The sequence below is a fragment of the Cinclus cinclus genome, chromosome 22 (genome assembly GCF_963662255.1).
Source record: "Cinclus cinclus chromosome 22, bCinCin1.1, whole genome shotgun sequence".
NCBI lineage: Eukaryota > Metazoa > Chordata > Aves > Passeriformes > Cinclidae > Cinclus > Cinclus cinclus.
Genome location: NC_085067.1, coordinates 3,380,496 through 3,404,591, shown reverse-complemented (window position 1 = coordinate 3,404,591; position 24,096 = coordinate 3,380,496). Strand labels below are relative to the sequence as shown.

Below are 24,096 nucleotides of genomic sequence, written 5' to 3'. Positions count from 1 at the left end.
CTGGCCACTTCAAATAAGCCACTTCTCTGGTTGCCAGTAAGTGACAATTAAGGAGATAATGGAGTAGAAATAGTTACAAGCGAAGACAACACTCTATATCAGGTTACATAAGCTACACTGCTTCGATCTGACACTTTTCAGGCTGCTGCACTATTTTTCTCTCTATGTCAGAGATTACAAAAAACGATAGTGCACTGGAAGCTGCTGATGAAAGCCCAGCTTAGTTTTCATCTCAGCACACAATTAATTGTGATTAGAAATGAAGCAGACGCTACCTCAGCACGGTAACAAGGTACTTCTGCTATGGTGCCTGCAGTTATTTACTTGGGCAGGCTGAGAGCTCCTTTTAAATAGACTTCTTGGCTGGGATACAGTCACATCTCTGCTTTTGAAAGCAGAGTCCCTCTGTATTTAAGGAAATCTGTCTTTTCCCTTACCGAATTGCTTCTTTACATGACTGATGGTTCAGCAGCCCTTCATCATCCAATACAATTTCGGTGCTGTGTTTGATTATTTCCCACCTCTCCTCAGAGGTGCAGCCTGTTCTCGAGTCACTGCTACAATCTCTGTGGTGAAAACCAGATGGGGCTCTGAGCTGCTGCCCTTGCAGGAAGTGCCTCCATCTCTGAGCAGCTCCAGCAGCACTCACAAACAAGAGGGATTTAGGAATTTAACCTTGATTTTTATTCCTCCAGCTCTTCATTCTACTCTCCCACCCCTCTGAGTCCATACCCCACCCAGCTGTACCCTTCTCAACTTGGCAACTCCTTTTGTTGACTTTTGGACTTTTTAATCTGTTCCTAACTATTCTCTTCCTTTAAAGCCACTTATTTTGTGAAGCTATTTAATGTCCATCACCACCACGGTCCCCTTTTATTCCATTAATGCCAAAGAGCCCATTTTCTTCTTCCTCAGGATGGGAGATATCTTTGCCCAACATACTGCTTTGTATTCTTTAAGTACTCGGTAAGAAGCAAATAGCAGAATTATTTATGAACTAAGCAAGACAACAGTCATTTGTTTTAGCTGTGTTTAGACTAAATGTTTATCAGTGTATTCACTGACACAACATGTGTCTGGGGACTACGTGAGTGGCATTTCCAGCGGCACAGACAAACTCCCTGTTCCCACCTCCACTGTGTCATCCCCAAGTTCAGCCCTTGTCTGCATTTACTAAAAGCTGTGGTGTACTATGTATGCAAGTAAAAATATTTTTCACTTTATAAATTATTTCTATGAAAGCTGTGATATGAATTCTTAGGGAATTCATCCAAACTAGGAATGTTTCCTAGTGTGAACACACCTGCCAATGGTAGCAAACACAATAGAAAATTCTTTTCATGCCTGTTTCTTCAGCCAGTTTTTGCAAGGTAAGGAATCCTTTCCAATATTTCGAGTTCCTATTCCATAGAATGCCAAGAGATTACAGCTGCACTTAGGAGTGTTTGGACCCTGTAAATTCTCAGTTCTCTGTACTTGGGATTGAAAATTGCCATAATTAAACATTTGTTGTTTATGCATTAATAGACTTTCACTCAAATACCAGGGTATTTGATATTCTTGGCTCCTCTCTCATACCAGGTGTCATGTCTTTTCAAACACTCTGAACAATCTGCTTTCTGTATCTTGATACTCCCATAATGAAGGAATCCTGGTGCTAAGGCACACTGACAGCACTGTGACAGGAGCAGAAAGTTTGTGTGTGTACATTTATCACATTGAAGAAAGTGGAATAGGAGGGGGGGAAATGTGTAGTTGATTTTGTTCAAACTTTGCAGGCAAATTATTTTTACCTTTTGTCCTTGGGTATGGAGGCCACTCCCCTGATTTCCTTGGGAATGGATCCCTGACCTCATAAATCTTCCTGGGTGTACCTTCAGTGAATTTTAATGTATCCTCGGTTCACCCTCTTGCTTTCAAATTATTTTGGGTCATTTAAAATGATGCCCTTGAGTTTTAGATTGAGAAAAAGGGAGATAGTTATTCATTATTCCTTACAGAATTCATGCTGTGGGTGCTCCTAGGCAGGTAGCATGCATCAAGGTCCTTTTGTATTATGTACTGGTGATCATTTTCATCCAGCAGAGTCATGGGTTTTTCCTTTTTCCTGAGGAAATGTTGGGAAATCACCAGGACACAAATCCTGGATGTTATCCATGTGATAATTTAGCTGAGCTCACCTTGGGTGTAATTTTCAGTCTGCTGCTTCTGCTGTTTCGATGCAGTGAAAACTTTCAGGGATTTTTCTTTGCTCTTTTCACATCTGGAACCTTCCTTTGTCCATTTTCTGTTGCACAGATCTTCCTGGAATTTGCCACTTTTCTGAAATTATCTTGGTCAAGAGCACACTGCTCAGATTAACTGTAAAGATGCCCAATTTTAGGGCTACTTAGAAAAGTAATCGTGCTCTTTCTGCTTCTCTAAATAACACACACTGTCACTGTGACTGACAGGTTCCTTTCAGTTTAATTTAGGCACAGGCTTGAATTTATGGTACTCCTGGTACCACTTTTAATGGCACTTGTCACAGACTGAAATTTAATGAGTCATGTGTGTAACCCTCCAGATTTGACAGATGAAATGGTGGGGGGTATGTGCTTAACTGCTGAAAAATTAGAAAAGTTGGGGGAAAAGAATCAATATTTGTATGTTTACATGTGAAGAGACTATAAAGAGGTAATTTGGTCACCAAGCTTCCTTCAAAGGAACAGGAGTCAAGTAGCTGATGTCTCTCTGCTACAGAAACATGATTAAAGACAACAACGAAATTGTTCCACTAATGGGCAAGAAAACAAACCCGCCTGGAATTCCCCCTGCAAACCAGCAAGAGAAAAAGGTGACTGAAGGCACTCCCACCAAGAAAAGGTAGGACTCCAGCTCAGTGTAAACCACTAAAACTCCCTGCTTTATCTCCTTCAGGAGGTGAAATACCACCAACATCTTTGTGCTGTATAACCTCACAAGAATCTGATCTACTGATGGTTAATGTTTGGTATAAAGTGACCTTTTTTTTTTTTTTTTGAAGAAATCACATGGAAGAACACACCAGGCTTTATGTAAAAGATGCTGGCCTGAAAAAAGGGAGCATTTGAAACTTAGCTTCATATGGAAATGTGACACATTATGGAGATGCAGAGGACTGGAAGAGCAGGAGGTTGGAAAAATCCGATCAGAAACAGAAACCTAAATTCACTCTATTTTTCATTAGTCTGATTAATGAGACTTTTCTGCTGTTTTATAAAATATTCACTTTCATTCATAATTGATATTAGAGAATTAATAAAGGGATTGAGGGTTTGTGTTTAATATGGGGAGAAATATAAACTGTAATTTCTGCCAGATACTATGAAGTCAACTAAGTTACTGTAGAGCGAGGATGAATTTTCATTCATAAACTTTTCATTCTGGATAATTACTGGTTATTACGGCAATTTCTGAAACTCCAAAGGCCTGGCCATTTGTGGCTGTTAGGACATTTATAATACTCAATAATCAGAGGAATCACTTTTCACAGGAATGGTGCCATTAGTTATTTCAGCCCCACTGCCTGGGTGGTCCAATTTGTCCTTTTGTCATTAAATACAAGAAGAGAAGCTCTTTGGTGGCTTATGGAGGGAGACAAGGTATCTGAACAGCTCCTGATACACCCAGCCCTTCAAAAAGGGGCAATTCCGTGGCAGATTGTGGAGTTTTAGGAATATTGCCAAAGCCAAGCTCTCAATTACTTAACTCCTATCTCACATTCCTTGTGGCCTCAGGAACAGTAACCTTGGGGTTTTTCCCACCTCTCAACGCAGAGCTCAGGGTGTGGCTGCGACAGCATTCCTGTAACACACAGCACCGAGATTACGTGGATTTTAATGCAAGGCTTTAACGTATTCCATTAATTATATGTTCCAATGCTGCTTCATCCTGTTCCTTCAGAACTCTCCCTCCACTGCCCCACCAGCAGCTGCTGCACTCCCAGGGTGGCATTTCTCACTCTCAGCGTCTATTGGCGATATTCACTTTCTTGAAAAACAGTGGCATTCCCTGCTGGAAGCTCCTGGAATTTGGGTGGATTAAATCTGTAATTAAGCACAGGAAATCCGAGGGGCAGGCGGGGAGGAGGCTGCTGGTGGCTGTGGGCAGAGCACCTGGCCACGTCAGCACCTGGTTATGTGATGGCACCCTGCTTTTTGCACCGTGGCTTTTGGGGTGTTTTTCCTCCCCCGTGACGTCCCCAGGTAACCCCCAAGCCAGGAGAGGCGAGGTCTGCCAGCCCCAAAGCTGGGTTCCCTTCCCAGCTGCTGCACAGCTCTTGGATGCCAGAATTAACCCCTGGATCATCGAGCCTTTGGAAAACGAGAGGAATAAATACTTCTATTTTTGGCAAATACCAGCAGGTTATTCAGTCGTGTCCTAATAAAACACTGCATTTTACCATCAATGCAAGTACTTCACTTCAACAAGATTTTTTTGGGGGAAGATGCTGTTAGAAAAAAAGTGTCCTATGGACAAACCCATAAATATTAGGTGACTTGGAAAGGTTTTCCAGGTGACTACTGCAACATTTTTGAAATGTAAGGTAGTTTCTGAACAACAGCCCCTGTGGGAGTTGCTGCATCCACCACTGAAACTCCTCTTCCTGTGGTGAGCTGCAGCAATGTTTTACTGAGATCCAGTGGAACCAAGCCATTGATTTTTGCCTCCAAACTCTGCAGGCTTTTAAAAGATGAAATCTTTCTTTTCGTATCACTTTTCCTGTGTTGTTCCAAATTTTATTTCTTTTCACTGTAAATATTTATATAATTATTTATAAGGAAAACAGTTAAATGTCATGCAGGCAAGAGGAATACTTTCAGCCCTGGCTGGTGGAAATGCCTGGTGTGACCTTTCAAACTTTCTGATTTAATCACTATCACTACTACTATCACTACTAATGGGTTTGAAATGATCCATCCTGATGGCTCCTGACTGGAAGAGCAAGGACTGGGATTTAAAAAAAAAAAGCATTTTTGCGTGGCTGGGCAGTGGCAGGAGGTGGGTACAAGGCTGGTTTAGAGATTGCTGCTTACACACGTCAGGATCTGATGCCATGTGTTCTAAAAATACCTTGGGAATTTTGCCCATCTGCCAGCCTGGAAGAGCTGGGCACAGGCTGGAGGCTGGGATCCACTCAGGGGAAAGCAGATAAGCCTCTGCTCCAGCTCAGCTTTAATGCCAGGATAGATAAATTGTCAAGCTTGCTCTTGGTAGTTCTTCCCTTGGCTTGTGGTTGGGCTTGGCGTTTATCACTGATATTTTTTTTAACTGCATTATCTTCAACAGTTCCCACTTTTTCCTGGAGATTGATGGTTTTGAAAGCAATGCCACTCCCAGTAACACCTCTCCTCCTGTGTTTTCCAAACCCATGGATTCAAATATTCGCCCGTGGTAAGTTAGAGATCAAAAGCAGTGGTCCTGCTGCAAATAGATCTATTGTCTTCTCAGCAGCTTCCCCTTATTCTCCTTGGGCCCCAGTGCCAGGATTTCACATGACTTTTCATAGCTTTGGTCTCTTCAAAGACAGAATGTCACTGGACATTTATCTTTGCTGTCATTTCCATGGATCACATTAGGCCTCAGATCTGAATACATTTAAAATCAGTAATTTTTTTAAATCTTAGCCTCTTATTTATGTTGCATTAGAACAAACCCCATTCTCTCATTGGGTGTTTTCTGCTGTGTGAAGACCACAGCCTAATTTAGAACCATGTTCCCATCTGGCTTCTGATGTCTTCCCTCTATTTCTCATTAACAATCAAACTTAGAAATGCTGAATTTGAAATATTTAAAGCAGCCATTTATGCTGAATGAATAGAGAAAAAATTATGACCGGGAAGAATACATTTAATTCTAAAAAAATGTGTGTGCTGCTAAGAGCCATTAATAATTATGAGTAAGGGAAGTATGCCACAAATCTGACACAGGTCCAGAATGGCCAAAGGTTTTTGTGTCTGAGGATGTCTGGTCAGCTTTTAGGAATTGGCTGACAGGTTGATTTTGGTTTCAGAGGAGAGGCGTCCAAATTTCTCCCTGTCATTCAGGAAAGTGATCTGCACCTGTGCTTTGTCACCACATTACTCAGCTTTCTGCAGAGAAGAGACAGGTGGAATAAGAATGGACTCAGAGCTCCCAGCTTTATTTCAAAGGGAAGGGAATACCTGCAGAGTACTGCTGTCCATGCATCTATTTTGCCGATAATTAATAGCTCAGGTTCCCTAAATTATTAACCTGAGGTAGTTCATTCAATCTGAACCTCAGTGAAAACAAAAATACAAGTAAGAAACTCATTTATCCTGATTTTTCTAAGTTAGATCTTCTTTTAGGACTGTATGGCAATAATGCACAGCAGTTACAAAATATCAATGCCATTGAAAATCCTTTAAATATATCACCTGAATATCAATTTAGGGCCCAGTCCTCAATTTCTTTTATTCAACTCGGCCACTAAACACTCCTGAATTGCCGACAGTGTTCTTTGTAGTGAATCTTCAGGTAAATCTTTCATTGTGGGTTTGCAACCCACTCACTGCTACTGATTTAGCACTTGTTTTGTGCCAGATGACAAATTAAGCATGTGAAAAGGAAGAATGTAAGCTTCAAGCATTCAGGGTGATGCATAAAAAGCAGTGATCATTAAAAAAAGTTCCCACGGTTTCAGGATCCATAGTGAAACAATAAAATAAAACACAAAGCAGATTGCTTTCCTAATGTGATCTTTTTTAAAACTATAATAAAATCCTGTGAGTCTCTTCATTTTTACCACTCACTTTAAAATCCATGTGGGAGATAAAATGATAGAATTAAAAGGCCAATGTCAAATTGGACTAATTTAAGTTCTACTGTCTTACCATTGACTGTTTCTTCATGCAACTTGCCAAAATCCCTGGTCATATCTTGGCACATTTGCTCTTCTTTCTGTGCAGTGCTTCTGGAAATGGGGAAGACATGGATTCCCCACAGTCTCTTCAGGATGATGCCACTGAATACAGCCCTAATGTCGACAGCTGTGGGTGAGTGGAGACACAAATATTTTTCAGCACATTTTCAACTGATTAAATCTGTGGTAGGGTAGATATTATCTATTTTTCATGCTATGTTTTAGGAAAAAAGGTCATGTGCAGGCATGCCTTTCTGGTCCTTCAATAATTAAATGTTGAAAAAATCAACTATAATCTCTTAATTTTCATATTTAATGTGAGGATTCTTTATATATAATGGATGTTTTTTAGATGGCAATGCAGGACTTAGACACCACAATCAGGCATGGAGTATTTCTGCTTGGGGGAAATATGAAGTCATTCTTTTTCCAGCATAAAGGATGATCAGAAAATGGTGAAAGATGTGAGGTTAAGAATTCTCTTCTGCTATGAGAGCAGCACTAGGTAACCTCAGCACTGCAGTCAGTTGTGGCAAATAAGTGTTTTTCAGCATTTATTCTAGAAGAATTAATAAACTGAAAAAAACACACAAAATACTTGAAAAAGATGCTGTTTTTAATAATGCACCCTCTCAACAGCCCACCTGATGCAGATAAGCAATGTGAGAAATGTTCTGAGCTATCCATGGAAGAGGAGCATGTTCGTGTAGTCGAACAATTGTATTTAGCTTTGCTCTTCTTAAAAAAATAAAATAAAATAAACCAGGACAAATTGCACCAGCAATTTCATGATGATTTCTTACAATTCAGTGCTAACACATCCCAAGGCCCTGAGCTGAGGAGTGCCAGGAAGAAGCTGAAGAGGAACCTGTTCCGGGCAGTGTCCGAGGGGAATTCGGAGGAGCTGCAGCAGCTGCTGGGGGAGCTCAAGGAGAGATCCAGTGCCTGCACCAGCCTGCCCGTGCCAGGTGAGCTCTGCAGGCACCTGATGGAGAGCTGCCTGTTCTTCTGGCAGCTCAGGTGCAGCCTAAACCTGGGAAATATCTTTATTTCCCCGTGAATTTGGGAGTTACGGCACTGCGATGTCCAACAGGAAAACCGAGGTTGCCTCGGTGCTTGAGAACAAAGGGGACAGGATGGACTAATGGTTTGTGTTCATCTATATCCCTGAGGTTTCACTCCTAATGAACAGAAGTTTAATAAATAACAGTGATCTAATCTCAAAATTCACTCTTGCAGATTACCTGATGAAAAAGTTCACGGCTTCAGACACTGGCAAAACTTGTCTGATGAAAGCTCTGCTGAACATCAACGAGAACACAAACGAGATAGTGAGCATGCTCCTGTCCTTTGCAGAGGAAAATGGCATTTTGGAGAGATTTATCAATGCAGCATACACAGAAGAGGCATATAAAGGTATTGCCATCTGATAGCATTTTCAGGTATATGGTTAAACATAACCTTCATAAAATAATGATGGTTTAAATACTTTGAACCAAATTTCATTAGTTATCACTGGTACCATCCTTTGTGAAACATCATTAATGTTTCAGAGTGTGCTTGAGAGACTCAGCTCTAAATTCCTGTGTCTGCTTTTTCAGGCCAGACAGCTCTAAATATTGCTATTGAGAGGAGACAGTATGAAATCACCCAGAGCCTCATAGAAAAAGGAGCTGATGTCAATGCTCGTGCCCAGGGTATTTTCTTTAATCCCAAACACAAGCATGAAGGCTTTTATTTTGGTAAGTGGAATTGAGATACTTCTGGAAAAGTTAAGAAAGAATACCCAAAACTTCCATAAAACAAGAACTTAATCCAGTACAATCAATATCTAAATGTGCTTTCATCTATTAAGATGGTTAACACAACATTTTCTCTTCTGATTTGAATACTTGAAATAAAACATGACCACTTGTTGCATTTTGTGATTCTGTAGGTGAGACTGCACTGGCTTTAGCAGCATGTACCAACCAGCCAGACATAATTGAGCTGTTAATGGACAATGCCAGGACCAATATTTCCTCTCAGGATTCCAGAGGAAACAATATCCTCCATGCATTAGTTACAGTGGCAGAGGACTCCAGAACACAGAATGACTTCGTGATCAGAATGTATGACATGATTCTGCTGAAAAGTAAAGACAGAAATCTGGAAACAACCAAGAATAAGGAGGGTTTGACACCACTGCAATTAGCTGCAAAAACTGGGAAATTAGAGGTGGGTGTGATTTCAGTAGCATCTAAGAGCAACTGGTGCTCTGAAGCACCTCTTTCCAGGCTGGTTATGCTATTTTGTATCAGTATTTGGTGAGCTAATCTTGTTCAGAACACAAATATTTCCATTCCAGTACTGTTTTTATGCTTCAAGGTTTTTCTGTAACTCACTCCCTCTGTTTAGAACCAGTCTTCTGCTGTACAGAGATTCTGCATTTACCACCAAACAATTTCAGAAAACTCACTAGAACTGCCCTGTTCTACTGCTGTAGAATTTGGTTTGCATAAATCAACTGTAGTGTAAAGAATTGGCAATGGGATGACTTAGAAAGTAATTAAGTTCAAGGAAGGCATAAATGAACACATGGAAAATTGTGCTTTCATCCTTTAGAAAAAGCTCTGACAGAAAATCTGAAGGCATTAAAAATACTGAACTTCTTAGAGGTTTTTCACCTCAAGCACCCCGCACTGAATAACATAATTACAAAGACATTAAATTGCACAGCTGTACAAAATGTTATAGGTAAAAGACTGGAGTTTGGGCAAATATATTCATGTGCTTTCTCCTTTCCCATGAACAACACAACTGCTGACAAATGATCTGTTCATGTTTCAGATTCTGAAATACATCCTGAGCAGAGAGATCAGAGAGAAGCCAAACAGGAGCCTGTCAAGAAAATTCACAGACTGGGCTTATGGTCCTGTTCAGTCTTCTCTGTATGATCTGACAGAGCTGGACACCACTGTTGACAACTCAGTCCTGGAAATCATTGTCTATAATACAAATATTGGTGTAAGTTGCCTATTTTTATATAAAATAGATTTTTTTTTTCTGCCAGTACCCCCATTTTAGATGTGTCAGCCTTACAAACAACTGAATTACTTGTAAACAGTAATTTTTGGTTCTCAGTTTTTGTGTCAGGAGTGAGATAAATTTTATGCTGCTGCATACTGCCAGCTGTAAGAAAATATGCATTCAGCTCCTGCAACACAGGTTAGTTTTGGTTTTTTTTTTTTTTTTTTAGTATCTTTTCTTATACTGAAGCATTAATTTCACTTAGGAATAGAAATATGGCCAAGCTGGTCAGACCAAATAAACTTTACTCTTAACAGGTTTGTATTTTAGGTGTTTAGGAGTGTTTGATTTACAAAGCCAGGATTTTACATTTGCTGAATTCAAATCCTGCCACAAAATTTTCATAGGGAGCAGGACCAGGAGTTCACAGGAGAGTTTTAGCTCTGTTGTAATTCACCAGGCTGGAAATGGCAGCTTATCCCAGCAGGAGGAGGAATTGTCCCTTTGTTCCATCTCTGGGTGGTCTGGCACATCCCTGAGCACAGAGGTATTTCTAGAGCAGCAAGGATAGCATGGAATGAAATACATAAAATTCAGTTCCTTACAGGCAGCAAATTGAAATATTTAATTTTTTAATTTTTTTTTTTTATCTTCTCAGAATCGTCACGAAATGCTGACTTTGGAGCCTCTGAACTCACTCCTGAGGATGAAATGGAAGAAGTTTGCACGGCACATGTTTTTCATGTCCTGCTGTTTTTATTTCCTGTACAATGTAACATTAACATTGGTTTCCTACCACAGGCCTAATGAAAATGAAGTGAGTGCAGCAGCTGAATCTCAGCAAATTTTACTGACTTAAAAGGCAATAGTATTTTCTGAATTGTATTTAAAATGCTAAAACAAGCAGATACTGGAATATCTGGGTATAGAGAGACCACGTTCTCCCACATCAGTGTGGGAGCATCAGATTTGCATTTTGTGGAAATGATCTAAAATACTAATACATGATACAAAGACTGTGAAATTTCTAAAGGTGGGAATAGGGTATTTTGCTCTTCCTTTCAGAAAGAAACTTCTGATATTCAAACACCTCTGTTAGGAGGCTGATTGTATAAATACAACAAGAAAATTCTCCCTGGAAGAAATTGTGAACCCAGAGAGTTGCAGGTGTGAGGATTTCTGTTGCTTTGGCTTTTACCCTTCAGGGATGGAACTGAGATTTTCCTTCTGGATTTGTTTTGCAGGCTCCTCCTTATCCACTGGCTCTGACCCGAGGAGTGGGGTGGCTGCAGTTGTCAGGACAGGTGATGGTTATGTTAGGAGCAATATTTTTAGCCATAAAAGAGGTAAGATTTTTTTTTTTTGTAATAAATATACAGCTAATTTGTAAAGAACTTCTCTAAATTTATGAATATGCTGCTGCTGATATTGGCAATACACATGCAGCATCTTTGATGTGTGCAATTTTCAAATCTTGGGCATAATCACTTATTCAGAATGACCCTGGTTATATATTTGAGTACAACTGTGAAACAAATATAAGGATGTTTACTTTTCAAATTGTCGATGTTGATATCTGATATTTGTATAATATCAATATTATCAAATTATTGGCTTTCAGGATAAAAGAATTGCAAGTTGTAATGAAAAAAAAAAATCCCATTCTAGAACTTTGCCATGTACTATGATTAAAAACACTAACTTAAATTATGCCAGAGATGAGAGAATTTTAACCTTCAAATTTACAGCCCTGTAAAAAATTAATTCAAGAAGTTACCACATCTTATCAGTAGATGGATTAGTTAAATTACTTTGAAAAACAGATGTTGAGGTCTGTTTTCTCTTCCACCATGCCTGTATTTTCTGTTTGTGCCTGCACAGAGTGTGGCCATCTTCCTGCTCAGGCCCTCAGACCTGCACTCAATTCTCTCTGATGCCTGGTTCCACTTTGCATTGTAAGTCTGACATGTATATTTTTTTTTTTTTCTACTATTTACAAAATTCTCTATCTCATGGTCACAGAGAATGTGCTCCTGGTAGCATATATCCACTCATTTTCACTCAAAATTATCAGCTTTAGAAGGATGGATATAAGTTTAGCTTCAGCTTTTTTGTAACACAAAGTATTGGCTGCACTGTCAGTAACAACATCAGGGTTGATGTGCATGGAGTGGATTTTTCCCACCTGCCAGTATCTTCCCTGTTTGTGGAAAATCTGTAATGATTCTATCAGTTCATTAAGCTCTGGCTGCAATTAAATGGCTTCTAAGATATTGTAAGGATTCTTAATGTCTCTGTCAGCAAAATCTGCATTGAGCAGCTGTTTTGGGGAGAATAGTTTACATAAATTAAACTTTAATAAATATAATGCTTATATGTTACCATACCTATACCACTTGCACAGACCTATTTTATCATTAAACTATAGTGTCAATTTCATGGGGAGAATAAAAAAGCAGCATGAAATTACAAATTAAGCCTAAGGAGCAAAGAAATATCTTGTTTTCGTATTTTTCCATTCTGTTGTTGGTTTTGTGCTAGTAATTTCTCTTTTACATATATGTTTGTTTTTTAACAGTTTTATACAAGCTTTGCTTGTGATCTTCTCTGTCTTTTTGTACTTGTTTTCCTACAAAGAACACCTGGTGTGTCTTGTTTTGGCAATGGCCCTTGGCTGGGCCAATATGCTCTATTTCACCAGAGGTTTCCAGTCCATGGGCATTTACAGTGTGATGATTCAAAAGGCAAGTTTTTCTTTTGTTTTACCTGCCTGATGATACCCCATTGTTCTATGATCCATATCAAGTATATTCAGCAATTATATCTATTTTATAGTTCATTTTGAAGTGTCTTATTTCCAGTTTTTATGCATTGTTTCAGCAGCACACGCTATTTGTCCTTCTGCAACAGCAGGAACTAGTTTGTATCTTAATATTGACATTTTTATTGCATTAAATATGTGAGTAGCTTATGTTTTTTCCAGCTAATGTTGTTCTGCAATTTAATGGCATCATAATCTGTAATGTCTGTACTGTAAAGAAGTAGTCACTCTCAGAAAACACACCAAGCTTGAGATAAAAAATCAGACCTTTGGGTTTGTTTGCTCAAGGAAAGCAGTGTGATGCTTTAGTGTGTGCCTCACCTGCATCCCTGCAGAATTCAAAAGCACAGAATTAGTTCTGAATTTTAATTTATGAACTGTTTCATTCAATTTTCAGGTCATCCTGCAAGACGTGATAAAGTTTTTAGTTGTCTATATCGTGTTTTTGCTGGGATTTGGCGTAGGTAAATATTACTGGAGAAAAGCACTGATGCTCTGTGTGAGTAAAAATTTTAGCATTATTATGAATAAGAACCCTGTTTTCATGAGAGCTCATGCTGGGGTTTCTTCTGGATGTTAAGTTTAGATGTGAGCAGATGAGCCATTTGCCTTGGTCTGAAATCCCTGGAATTTCATTTGGATGTGGGCTCTTTCTGCTTCCTGGAACTGTCACCTGGCTGCTCCCTGTGGCTGGGCAGCTCTGGCTCTCTTAAGCAGTTTGATTTCTTTGGGGTGAAATGCCCTGTACTTCTAAAGAATGACTGTGACTGAAATTTCCTTGTGCTTTCTTCTCAGCTCTCGCTGCCCTGATCGAGACGTGCCAGGAGGGTGGGGAGTGCCATTCCAACAGCAGCCTGGGACCTGTCCTGATGGATCTTTTCAAGCTCACCCTAGGACTGGGTGACCTGGAGATCCAGCAGAACTCCAAGTACCCTGTCCTGTTTCTCCTGCTCCTCATAACTTTCGTTGTGCTGACTTTTGTTCTTCTCTTGAACATGCTGATTGCGTTAATGGGAGAAACTGTGGAGGATATTTCTAAGGAGAGCGAGCACATCTGGAAACTCCAGGTTTGTTTGGGAGGTGCTTGGGCTAAAACACTCATGCTGACACAACAGCTAAAGTGTTAAAGATAATCCTCCTTTGGTTTTGCGTGTGAATAATAGAAATAAATAATTCCAGTGTGAGAGAAGACAATTGTAATAACTTTGGAATTAATCCTAAAGGTGATCTGATGGGTTGCATTTCCAACCCATGCACTGTCATCATGACTTTCATTCCCCTGGATATGTCACAGGATATGTGTTTCACTATTTTTCCAGGAATCTGAATCCCTATTTGCACAAATTGTCAGTGATTTGCTGTTTTTGGTGTTGGCTGTGGGTGGAGGCTTGAGCTGTTATGAACTACAAACTGCATGCTGTGAAATCAGACCATGGCTAACCATACTCATTTCACTATTTACTGCCATTAGAGAGCCAGGACTATTTTGGAATTTGAAAAATTCTTACCAAAATGCCTGAGGAAAAAATTCCAGCTGGGAGAACGGTGTAAAGTGGCTGAAAATGACACCAGGGTGTGTTTAAGGTAAAGCAAAGCTGGAATAATGTGCTATCAAGTCTACTCTCTTTAGGCTGCTTCAAGGTTATTTCTCCTCAAAACACTCTTTCAAATATTTCTATTATCTCTAAAAATTGTGCTAGATGCATATTTGGTAAGACAGCAGATTTTCATCTTCATATATTTTTACTGTAGAAGCATCAAATCTGCTTGCAGTAAATGTCACTTTATCATAATCTCCTTTGAATGTCAGCTTAAAAGCCATCACAGTTAAGTTGTTTGGTAATTGATGATTACCATATTAAAGAACTGTGCTGTTTAATGAAAAATACTTAAATATTTCAAGACTGTAGTAACAATGTGTGAAATTATGAACTAGTCTTGGCATTATTCTCACCTTCATATAGTGCCTGACAGTGCAAAAGACATTCAGGCTTTTAGTGCCAGCAAAGCAGGTGGTAAAGTGTGACAATCCCAGGAAGGAATAAAGGGGGAAAATCAGTGATGTAGCTGGGAGATAATGCATGGTGATAACACAATTTATGTGCAATGTAAACAGGATTAATGAAGTGAAATGGACCGAGTGGAAAACCCATGTTTCATTTATTAATGAAGATCCAGGGCCAACAGGTACTGTGGAATTTTATGACGCCCTATTTGCAGAATCTTTTCTTCTTAGAAATGCTTATTAATACAGTTTTATACCTTTAAAAATATGAACTCTCATATTAAACCACACATTATTGCTAGAGAAAGTAATAGTTAATATGGCAGTGGTGTTAAATTATTTTTAAAGACTTGGAAAGAGGGTTGGTGACAAACAAGTTTTGTAACATATATATTGGATGACTTCAGCATTGGCCAGGAAATCCCAGACATCCATCTGCTGCCAGGGCAGGAGTGTCCTGGAGAAATAAGTTCCCTCTAGGGTGAAAAATTTCTGTAGAAGATATAGTAGCAAACTGACAGCTTGCTGTTTAAATGAAATACATGCTTTTAACAACAAAAAGCAAAGGTGCCAAACTCTGATCTTGCCTATACAGTTTCTACTATATCCTGTTTTGTTTACAATGCATTTTTTTGCAGATCCAAGCAAAATTCAAGATAATTCAAGAACTAATAGCAAAAACACCTTGAATACATTTGAAGAAATGGATGATTTGCCTGAAACTTCTGTTTAGTTGTGCTGTGCTTGACCTGTGGCTCTTCTGAAGGTTAAAAGCATCAGCAGTGGGTGCTGAAAGCTTTGTGGCTGTTTTGGACAGCTGTAGCCAGCTGGAACACAGAAACTTTCAGTGACACAGTCTGATGGCTTGAACCCATTTATTCAGAGCAGCTGATCTGAAATAAATGGGATTACTTCACTGGGTCAGTTCTGAGCCTCTCAAACTGTTGCTGTCCAAGTTTGCCTGATGCTCCTTAAACTTGGCTTGAGATGCTTAACTGGATAAAAAAGGTCAAATGTGAGATATTTGTTCCTTTTTTGGAAAATTAAGGTCATCTTGATCCCAATCTGCTGTTCTTTTTCTCATGAGAAACTCATTTTGTACACTGAAAAAAAAAAATCTTGTGGAGAAAAGCAAAGCATTTCAGTTCTGATGAGGACTAAATGAAGTATGTTTTTTGGAAATAACAAGGTTCTGGGTACATTTGCAGCTTTTGCATTGACTGTCAGTGTTACTGGAGGCTTGGTCCCATAAGTTGGAAAAAGCCTTCTCAGGTCCCAGTGGCTTTGCCTGATCTGTTTTACTCTGTGCAGTAAATTGGAGTTTATTGCTGTTTATTTATTACTGTGTGTCTGTGCCTCCCCATGAAATAACAGGGTAGAAATATAATTCCTGATGGAGGATATTTGCTCCAGTCACAGCACTGCTTTTCCTCCTTGGCTTTTCCATGCTGTTGCACCTTCCTACATAAAAAGTTATGACACTGGAAGCTCTTCTGAATTAATTTTTGCATTCAACCACTTCAGAAAAATCAGAAGTCAGTATTTCTTCCCAAGGTGAACGAAATTAGTTCAATGCAATGTAATTGCAGACCTTTTTTTTTATTCAGAGGTTTCTGTAATGCATTTCTGTAGCTCTTATTTCACTACTTGTGATGACCAAATACTATGAATGATATTTTTAGTTTTCTATTTTATATGTGTATATGTATAAGGAGAAACATTTGTTCTGTGTACTTTTAAATTTCAATGAATGTGTGTCTCTTGTGTCGTGGCTTTTCATCAGAATTATTCATGTGGTGCCTGTTTTAAAGGTGCTATTTTAGGTGAGACTCAGGGGAACTCCGTTCTGTGTTTGAATGATAATACGAATTGCATTGGATTTTGCAGCTGTGGGCAAAATGATCCAAAAGACTTTCTTAAGACAGAAGAGAGCGTGAGGGAGTCCTGCAGTGGGAAGGATAATGCAAAATATTTTCAGGGATGGTGAATGTGGGCCCTGCTGCCCACCCAGCCGCCAACAGTCGCTGTGTCCTGATTTCCAACCATGGATGGATGGATGGGATCCACAGGAAACCTTGGCTGTGTTCTGGCAGGGCACAGGAATTGGAGGGGAAGGACATTTGTGTACCCACAGCCCACATCACACCCCAGCACTGTTTGGCTTTCTCAGTAGGAGATGTGAGCACAAGAAGAAAAATTCCTGCGGTCTCACGATCTTTGATCTTTGCTGGTTAATTTTGCACCGAAGCTGCCAGGGAAGGAGGTTGCCTCAGGACTGCACAGGTCTGCTTGGATCCTTTCAGTGCCAGTTTTTGTACAAAGGGAAAAAAAATACCTCTTCACACACACTCAGGAACCAGGCTGTGGCCACTGGAAACACAGAGAGCTCTGCGCTGTGCTGAGGCCACTCTGGGCTCTGGAACAGAAACAAAAACCCTCCAGGAATGTGCTGTGCCCCTGCCCAGGTACAAAAGAGTGGAACAGAGAACAAAAACCCTCCAGGAATGTGCTGTGCCCCTGCCCAGGTACAAAAGAGTGGAAGAGGGAACAAAAACCCTCCAGGAATGTGCTGTGCCCCTGCCCAGGTACAAAACCCTGTGGATGAACTCAGGAACGAGCTGGGGGTTGTTTCTGAAACCTCTCATGGAGGCAATGCCCTCCTTGGGTGGCCACAGGGCTCAGCCACCTCTCATCAACCATGTGCTGTCTCCAAGCTTTTACCAAGGAAACTCTGAATAATGACTAGAGCAGGTAATTCTGTGCTTTTTATACCACGTTTATTTAAATTAAGGAAATAAAACTTGTCATTCAATCAACATTCTGCCCTGTGTTTGGTTTTATTTATTGCCGTAGGAGTTACACAAAGGCAAGGAAAAAATACTTTAAATTTAGTAGTAAATGAAGATGACATCACTTTTCAAAGGTAGAATATGACAGTTATCTGGACAATTAATCTTTTTAGTAAATAATTAATGTAGCCTTATGCAAAGTTCTTAATGTTTATCACCAACCTGTCAAATATATAAAAAGCGAAAATTAGAAAATTAATTAAACCCCCATTTTTTTCTCTTTTTAAGATGTTATAACAGGCTTTGTCTCTACAGATACAGAACAAGTCTCTCCATATGGAATTCTTAATTTCCATTCTGTAATACTCAGGTATGGTTTGTGCACTGTTCTTCAACGTAACTGCCTAAATCTTGTCTTAAATCAGAGACAGCTTGAATTAATTGTGAAATACACTGGAATTAAATGTAAAGCTTTTTAGAGCATATTTCTCTGAATATCCCGTTTGTAGCTTCTTTTTAAAGTTTGTAAGTATGGAAACAAAATAAAAGCCCATGGTGTCCACTTCAGCACAGTGGGGTCAGTCACATAAGCAGATATAGTTTATTTTACCCACCCTCCTCCTGTTTCTCTCTGCCCAGCTTTTCCTTTGTCTCACATTTTTATTGTGTTTACCTGAGAATTAATTTCAAGGATCAGCCCATTGTAAAAAGTGCTGAGATTTGGGGTTAAGAAGTAGAAAAGCTGTAATTTTTGTATATAATGTAGTACTGTGGATCAGCTTCTTTATAAAAACTTCATAAAAATATTTTAAAATTCTTTGCATTATAGAAGTCTATTAGAACAATATACAGTCATAATCAGCATTATGACAAAGTGCTCAGACAAGTTAATTAAATTACAATTTAAAATTAGATTCTGCATTTTTTTAACCCACAAGTTACTACTGAATGACCCTGGAATTCACAAAGAAACTCACTTTTTATATGAAAAATCTGTAACAAGCTCTTAAGAAGTGCTCTGCTCTGAGACTGACAACCTGAGGTGTTTTGCAGTGAGTTTAATTTTCTCTGTTTTCACAAAAGCTTGTTTCTTTTCATAATATGCAGCTTCATTAATGAATGTAGGATAGACTGTACAGTTCCCCTGATATGGAATTACTTCTCCATCAAGAGTCAAAAATACAGGATCACCATTCTTCAGTGGCTGCCAGTCTTGATCCTTAGGGAAAGAAAATAAACAGAATGTATTTACTTTCAGATTTTTGTATATTTTATGTGAGTCTTGAGTTAATGCTAATTATGCTAATTTCTGCAGTTTATGGCAAAAGCTTTTAAAATAATTCCTTCTAAACTTAATACATAATTTTGTGTGTCTGGCCCTCATTTTCAGAATTCACTGGTAAAGTGAACTAGAAGGAAACTGCAGATGCTCAAAATTGATTTAAAACAGACACTCATTTTAGAATTAAAAATTAGGTTTGTATTTTAAACTATAAGTTATCCTATTGTCTTTTTCTTTGTAGTGATTTTAGTCAGTGATTCACAAGACAGTTCCTAAAACAATGAATGTATGACCTTAGTGAGCAAACTTAATCCTAGGGGGGACTAAAGTATTCAATAAAACCCATTGGCAATATTGGCATTTTAAATATTTATTACTAAAATATAAAACAATGTAGCAGAAGCAACACAGGAATAAGTAGAAAATGTCACAAAAGGAAAATATTCTAGAATTTACCTGTAGTTTAGGATGAATTATTGCAGTAATTTCACCATTCTTATTCCTGGGATAATCTACTTTCTCCATTATTTTAAAAACCTCGATTGTGCACGGTGGAAATTCCTTGCCTAGAAAGAATAAATGTGATTTAATGTCAAGATGAGAAACTGCCTGTTAAAAAGAACATTGCATTATTTATTCTCTGCAGAATGGCTCAAATCATCAGGTTGTCCCCTCAAAGCCAAGTTGGTCCAGTCATGTATTGGGGCATATGAAGTTCAAATCTAAATTTGCTACTGAAATGTTACTTTTCACTTAAAAAGACTTATGTTGTAGACCAGGAAATCAATAAAAGGTCTGTTTACTAGTGTTGCACAGCACAGAGTGGTATCAGTGGTATTTAACCTGTACTATTCCAGCACAATAATGGAAATTCTGACATGCATAACTGTATTATTTTCTTTCTATTAAAAAAAAACCAGAACAACCCAACCCACTCACAAGATAAACTCTTAAATAATTAAAAACACTTATTTTGTCAGAGTGTATTTTAGGTAGTGCACAGGTCCGACTTTAATTTTTTTTTTATTTCCCCCCACCTTTTAGCTGTTTAACTAAAATATTATAGCCCAACCCATTTTTTTTAAAAAAAAATCTCCTGAAATAGTTCACTGCCGTGACACAGGATGCTGTAACCTCTCATTACCTTCATTAAAAAGTTGCACAAAATCCAGGCCATGTTTGACAATCTTCCTCATTTTGTCCAAAACATCAGCTCTAGCAACACCTTGTGGCTGGGGCCCCACCTCGACACCTGTTTGGAGATGAGGGAGATCATTAATGTCACTTAATGTCACCATCACATAGCACCTGCTTACACTGCACAGCCAAAAAGAAATGTCTGATGGGTCAGTATTTAATATCTAAGAAGGATTGTAAGGCACAGAATTATGTGGGTTTTTAAGGCAAGCAAGTCCTTGGCATACATAGATTTTCTACCAAGAGTGGGTTAATTGAGTTTATAAAAATGGTGTTTTGTAACCCACTACTCTTGACTTTGTAAATCAGAACTCTTCAAAAGAATGGATAATCACATGCATTCATTTTGGTAAAGATAATATCAAACAAACAGCTCCTGGTGCTCAGAGCACTCTGTGCAGGGCAGTGAACACATCTGAAAACAGCCAGATTTCAAAATCCTTTCTGGTGGGCTGAAAGAGCCTTTAGGTTTGATATTTACCAACAGGATGTTTTGCCACAGACCGAGTTGTTGCATATTTCAGGCTGGGATGTTCAATCAGCAGAACAGGACAAGGTTCTGGAGCCAGAGCGTTCTGTGGAGATGGTTTGAAAATGCCTTTGTTATGCAAAATGGTTTAAAATGTTGTGCCACAAAAGATTACTGATGCAGAAGTGATTTACACAATGTCTTCAATATGTTGCCTTTATTTCATGGCCCTCAAGGAAGTAGGACATCTTTAGAAAATGCACAAAGCTGTGTTTGTTGGTGTCTGTTCCATTAACTGATGCCAGGCATCTCTGCTGAACCAGAACTGAGCACAGTTCTAGTCTTGAACTGCCAGCAGAGGAAAAAAAAATCTCAGCATGGTTCTAAAAGTGAGAACTGAAATATCATAGAGCAGATTTCAACTATTTTATTTGGGGTTAGACTCAAATCTCTTATGAGGACACAGATTGTGAATTAAGCCTCATTTGAATCTTATTTATTGGCATTTGTGCTACTTGAGGCTTCTTTCTTGATAACTGCCCACAATTAATCTTCACATAATTTTAGTCAAAAGCTTTTTAGATCTTCATATATTTTTTTAAGCATGTAAAAAGCATACATGTTATAAGAGGAAAAAAAATTGTTTGAAAAGACCTTGTTTCTAAGGAAAAAAAAATTAAAATTCCACACCATTGGCCCAACCTGGATTCCATCAGTCACTGTCCAGGTCACCAGAATTCAAGTAAATTATGCTTAAAGCAGCACTTCTGCAACCCTCACTCTACCAAAACTCATCAGCTTCAGGAACAGCAGACTCAAACAGCTTCTAAAGACACATCACTGATAAGGGAACATTGTCATTACCTACTTCCATTATTTGTTACATTTCTTTATGTAATGAAATGAATGTTTAACTATTTAGCATGTGTAACCCAAATTTATCCAAGTTCCTGACAGATCAGTGTGAAAGCAGACTGAGCTGCATTAATTTTCATAGATGTTATTCTAAGTATTCCTCTTTGCCCATCAGTCTTAATAATGCTCATTTTAATACATGAAGATATTAAGTGTTTAAATCTGAATTACCTGATATTATAATCAAATTAATAATTGCCTTTGATTAAAAATAAATCCTGTAAGTAATGAAATATTTTAAACAGTTTTCCAGAAGAAAAAATAGTGTATTTAGAGAAACTACAAAATAATACATAATAATACAACATTACAACTAATAATCTATTTTAATAGTTCATTTAAATTAGTTTTACCTTGATATAATGAACCATTTGAATTGTAAAGTCATCCCTGGAGTTTTCAAGAATAATGGTACCACCCATGTTAGAAGTGGTGTTGTGAAGGTCAAAAATAAGGTCATAGGCATCATCACTACCTTTGGGACCAAATATATGATTGATTTCCTGAGCCCTCCTCACTTCATATGGAATATCTTCCACCACTGGCCTGCTGTTAATATCAGCACAAAGAAATTAGTAAGCTCATTCCATGGCTTTACAGTCAACAAAATACGTATTAGCTTTTTCTTTTTACCTTAAATCCAAAACTGACTGGAGTCAAAATCACCTGTTTAATTACTAAATTTCAAATTTGCTGAATTCATTGAAGAAAGCAAGTATGATTGTCTAGTAATTGTCTTATTATTCTGTGTCTTGTGCAGAAGGGTATTAGAATTATGTAATCAAATTTTGGATGGAAATTATTTATTTCTCCTTACATCCCAAAAATTTCCCCCTATGCATAAAACTAAGAATTTAGCAACAGCACAGAGCACTTCCAAGACTGGATCCACCTCCTGCTGGAGACCATATTCTGTCATCAGCCCATGATGTTTTGCCTTGGACATCACCCTCAAGGTTTTTTCTAAGTTGTTTTATTTCTTGTCTTCTCATGATCTGATCAGACTTTTACAGTCTATTCCTTAAGGATTCTTAAAGCTCAGTGAAGATTTTGTGGCCTCAAATCTGTTCCTCCAAAGTTTTGATATTCCTAATTTCAGGGAAGACTGTGAATCACATAATCCAGCTTTCTGTTCTTTAGCTCTGCCTTTGAAATTCAACATTTCTTCACGTAAAACTGTTAATTAATACTTTTTATTGAAGCCAATGAGCTTGACACCATTGCTTTCAGTAGTATCAGGATTTCACTCTCCTTTTTCTTATTTTGTAAAATAATGTGTGATCTTGAAGGTTCTACACTTAAGGGAACAGGGGAAGGCACTTCAAACACTCAGTAGTGCTGTAATAGGACCAGGCAACTTCATAGTATTTACTGAGAAATACTAGTTAAAATATGAAGGAAACCTGCAGGTGTCTTAATCTGGTGTTTTTTCAAGTGTTCTTTGTTCAAAGCAGCTGAAACAAAACAAAACTACCTTTTTTTTTTTTTTTTGCATGTTTTTCCAAAGTAAACAATTAAAAGAATGGCCTCAATGCTCATGTGTTAACATCTGCTTATCTTAGATGTAATAATCAACAACAAAATTCTAAGATGAAAAGCCAGATGGAAAGATGTGTAGGATAAGAATAAATGCCTGCAAAATATATACAGTAAGTATTCATTTCTTGATAATCACCTTTGCCATTAAAACTTTTCTGAAACAGAACTACCAACTATACCAAGAGCAGCAAAGCACACCTGTGGAATAAGTGTATTTAAAGCACAGAAACATCAAATCCTATTAAAAATGTAAAATCAGTTACTATTTTTCAGTAATTATAGACAGTATTTCTTTTAAAATAATGAGTCAGTTAAATTATTGAGGTTTTTTGCCATGCTTTTGCCTTAAATAATTTTTAGCTTCAAGTTTTTTTAATTTCAAGTTTTCACCTTTTAATGTACATAACTGAATTAAAAACACTTCCCTGGTTTCTGTACCATTCTTTCAGATATGCAGATGTCTGTTTAATTGCTTCTATCTGTTATTTCTTGGAAGTCTAATTGTGTTCAGAAGAGCTCCCAAACTGAATTGCACAAGACATGAGAAATAATGACTCTGACTCAGAACAGTGGTACTCCAATTCACACAAATGCAGCTCATCTAATACTAATTTAAAATGTTTGAGATAATGTGTTGGTTTGAGACTGATTTTACCAGCATTAGAAGTGAGTCTGTTAACACATGCAATTTGTTCTTTTTTTGGGTTAAAGGTCAGCAATTTCAGTTATGTGACTGCACTGTTAAAGTAGTAGGGGAACTTATGTTCAACATTTTAATCCGGAAAGAATTTTAAAACCCGGAAAAACAGAACAACAAAAAGCACAACTGCTCTTACCCAAGACTCTCGGGGTCAAAAACCCGGTTGAGATCACAGTCAATGTACCTGGTGCACCTCTCCACAGCTCTGGGGTTGGTGAGGAATGGTTTCACCTCCACTGCTGCTCTCTGGATCTCGGCTCCATCCTGCTGCCAGTGCCTGACCAGGAGCACCCCCGATAATTCATTGCCGTGAGTGCCCCCAAAGAGCCCCACCCGTCTCACCCGAGCACACGGGGAACTCATGCTCAAGGAAAAGTTTTTCTTTCTGAGGGGGGGAAAAAAAAAAAATTAAATTCTTTCTAGTAGGAGAGTCTTTCTTCTGGTTAGGTCAGATGCGAAAGAAAGT

General features: G+C 38.4%; 2 protein-coding genes across 2 annotated transcripts; one reads left to right on the top strand and one right to left on the bottom strand.

The window, feature by feature from the left end:
• Positions 1–2,643: 2,643 nt before the first annotated feature.
• On the top strand, positions 2,644–15,472 carry TRPV3 (transient receptor potential cation channel subfamily V member 3). The gene is made up of 17 exons (XM_062506850.1): positions 2,644–2,865; positions 5,311–5,415; positions 6,951–7,037; positions 7,715–7,872; positions 8,144–8,320; positions 8,506–8,646; positions 8,841–9,121; positions 9,734–9,910; positions 10,572–10,730; positions 11,158–11,259; positions 11,795–11,868; positions 12,492–12,657; positions 13,132–13,198; positions 13,530–13,801; positions 14,206–14,318; positions 14,851–14,921; positions 15,378–15,472. Exons 1-17 carry the CDS (start codon positions 2,726–2,728, stop codon positions 15,470–15,472), a joined length of 2,385 nt encoding a protein of 794 aa, XP_062362834.1. The 5' UTR covers positions 2,644–2,725.
• Positions 15,473–18,534: 3,062 nt separating this feature from the next.
• ASPA (aspartoacylase) lies at positions 18,535–23,993 on the bottom strand. Its single transcript, XM_062507150.1, has 6 exons — positions 23,767–23,993; positions 21,745–21,940; positions 20,489–20,582; positions 19,955–20,062; positions 19,267–19,376; positions 18,535–18,747 (listed from the first exon to the last, which is right to left on the bottom strand). Exons 1-6 carry the CDS (start codon positions 23,991–23,993, stop codon positions 18,535–18,537), a joined length of 948 nt encoding a protein of 315 aa, XP_062363134.1.
• Positions 23,994–24,096: the final 103 nt, after the last annotated feature.

Bases quoted from the DNA above. Each gene is read 5' to 3' on its own strand.
- TRPV3 (XM_062506850.1), top strand. From the start codon at position 2,726: ATGTCTCTCTGCTACAGAAACATGATTAAAGACAACAACGAAATTGTT. The intron at 9,911-10,571 runs GTAAGTTGCCTA...TTATCTTCTCAG, and splicing joins TCTATAATACAAATATTGGT to AATCGTCACGAAATGCTGAC. The intron at 13,802-14,205 runs GTTTGTTTGGGA...TACTGCCATTAG, and splicing joins AGCACATCTGGAAACTCCAG to AGAGCCAGGACTATTTTGGA.
- ASPA (XM_062507150.1), bottom strand. From the start codon at position 23,993: ATGAGTTCCCCGTGTGCTCGGGTGAGACGGGTGGGGCTCTTTGGGGGC. The intron at 20,583-21,744 runs GTAAAACTAATT...CCATCTCCACAG, and splicing joins AAATGGTTCATTATATCAAG to AACGCTCTGGCTCCAGAACC. The intron at 19,377-19,954 runs GTAATGAGAGGT...TATTCTTTCTAG, and splicing joins TGTGCAACTTTTTAATGAAG to GCAAGGAATTTCCACCGTGC.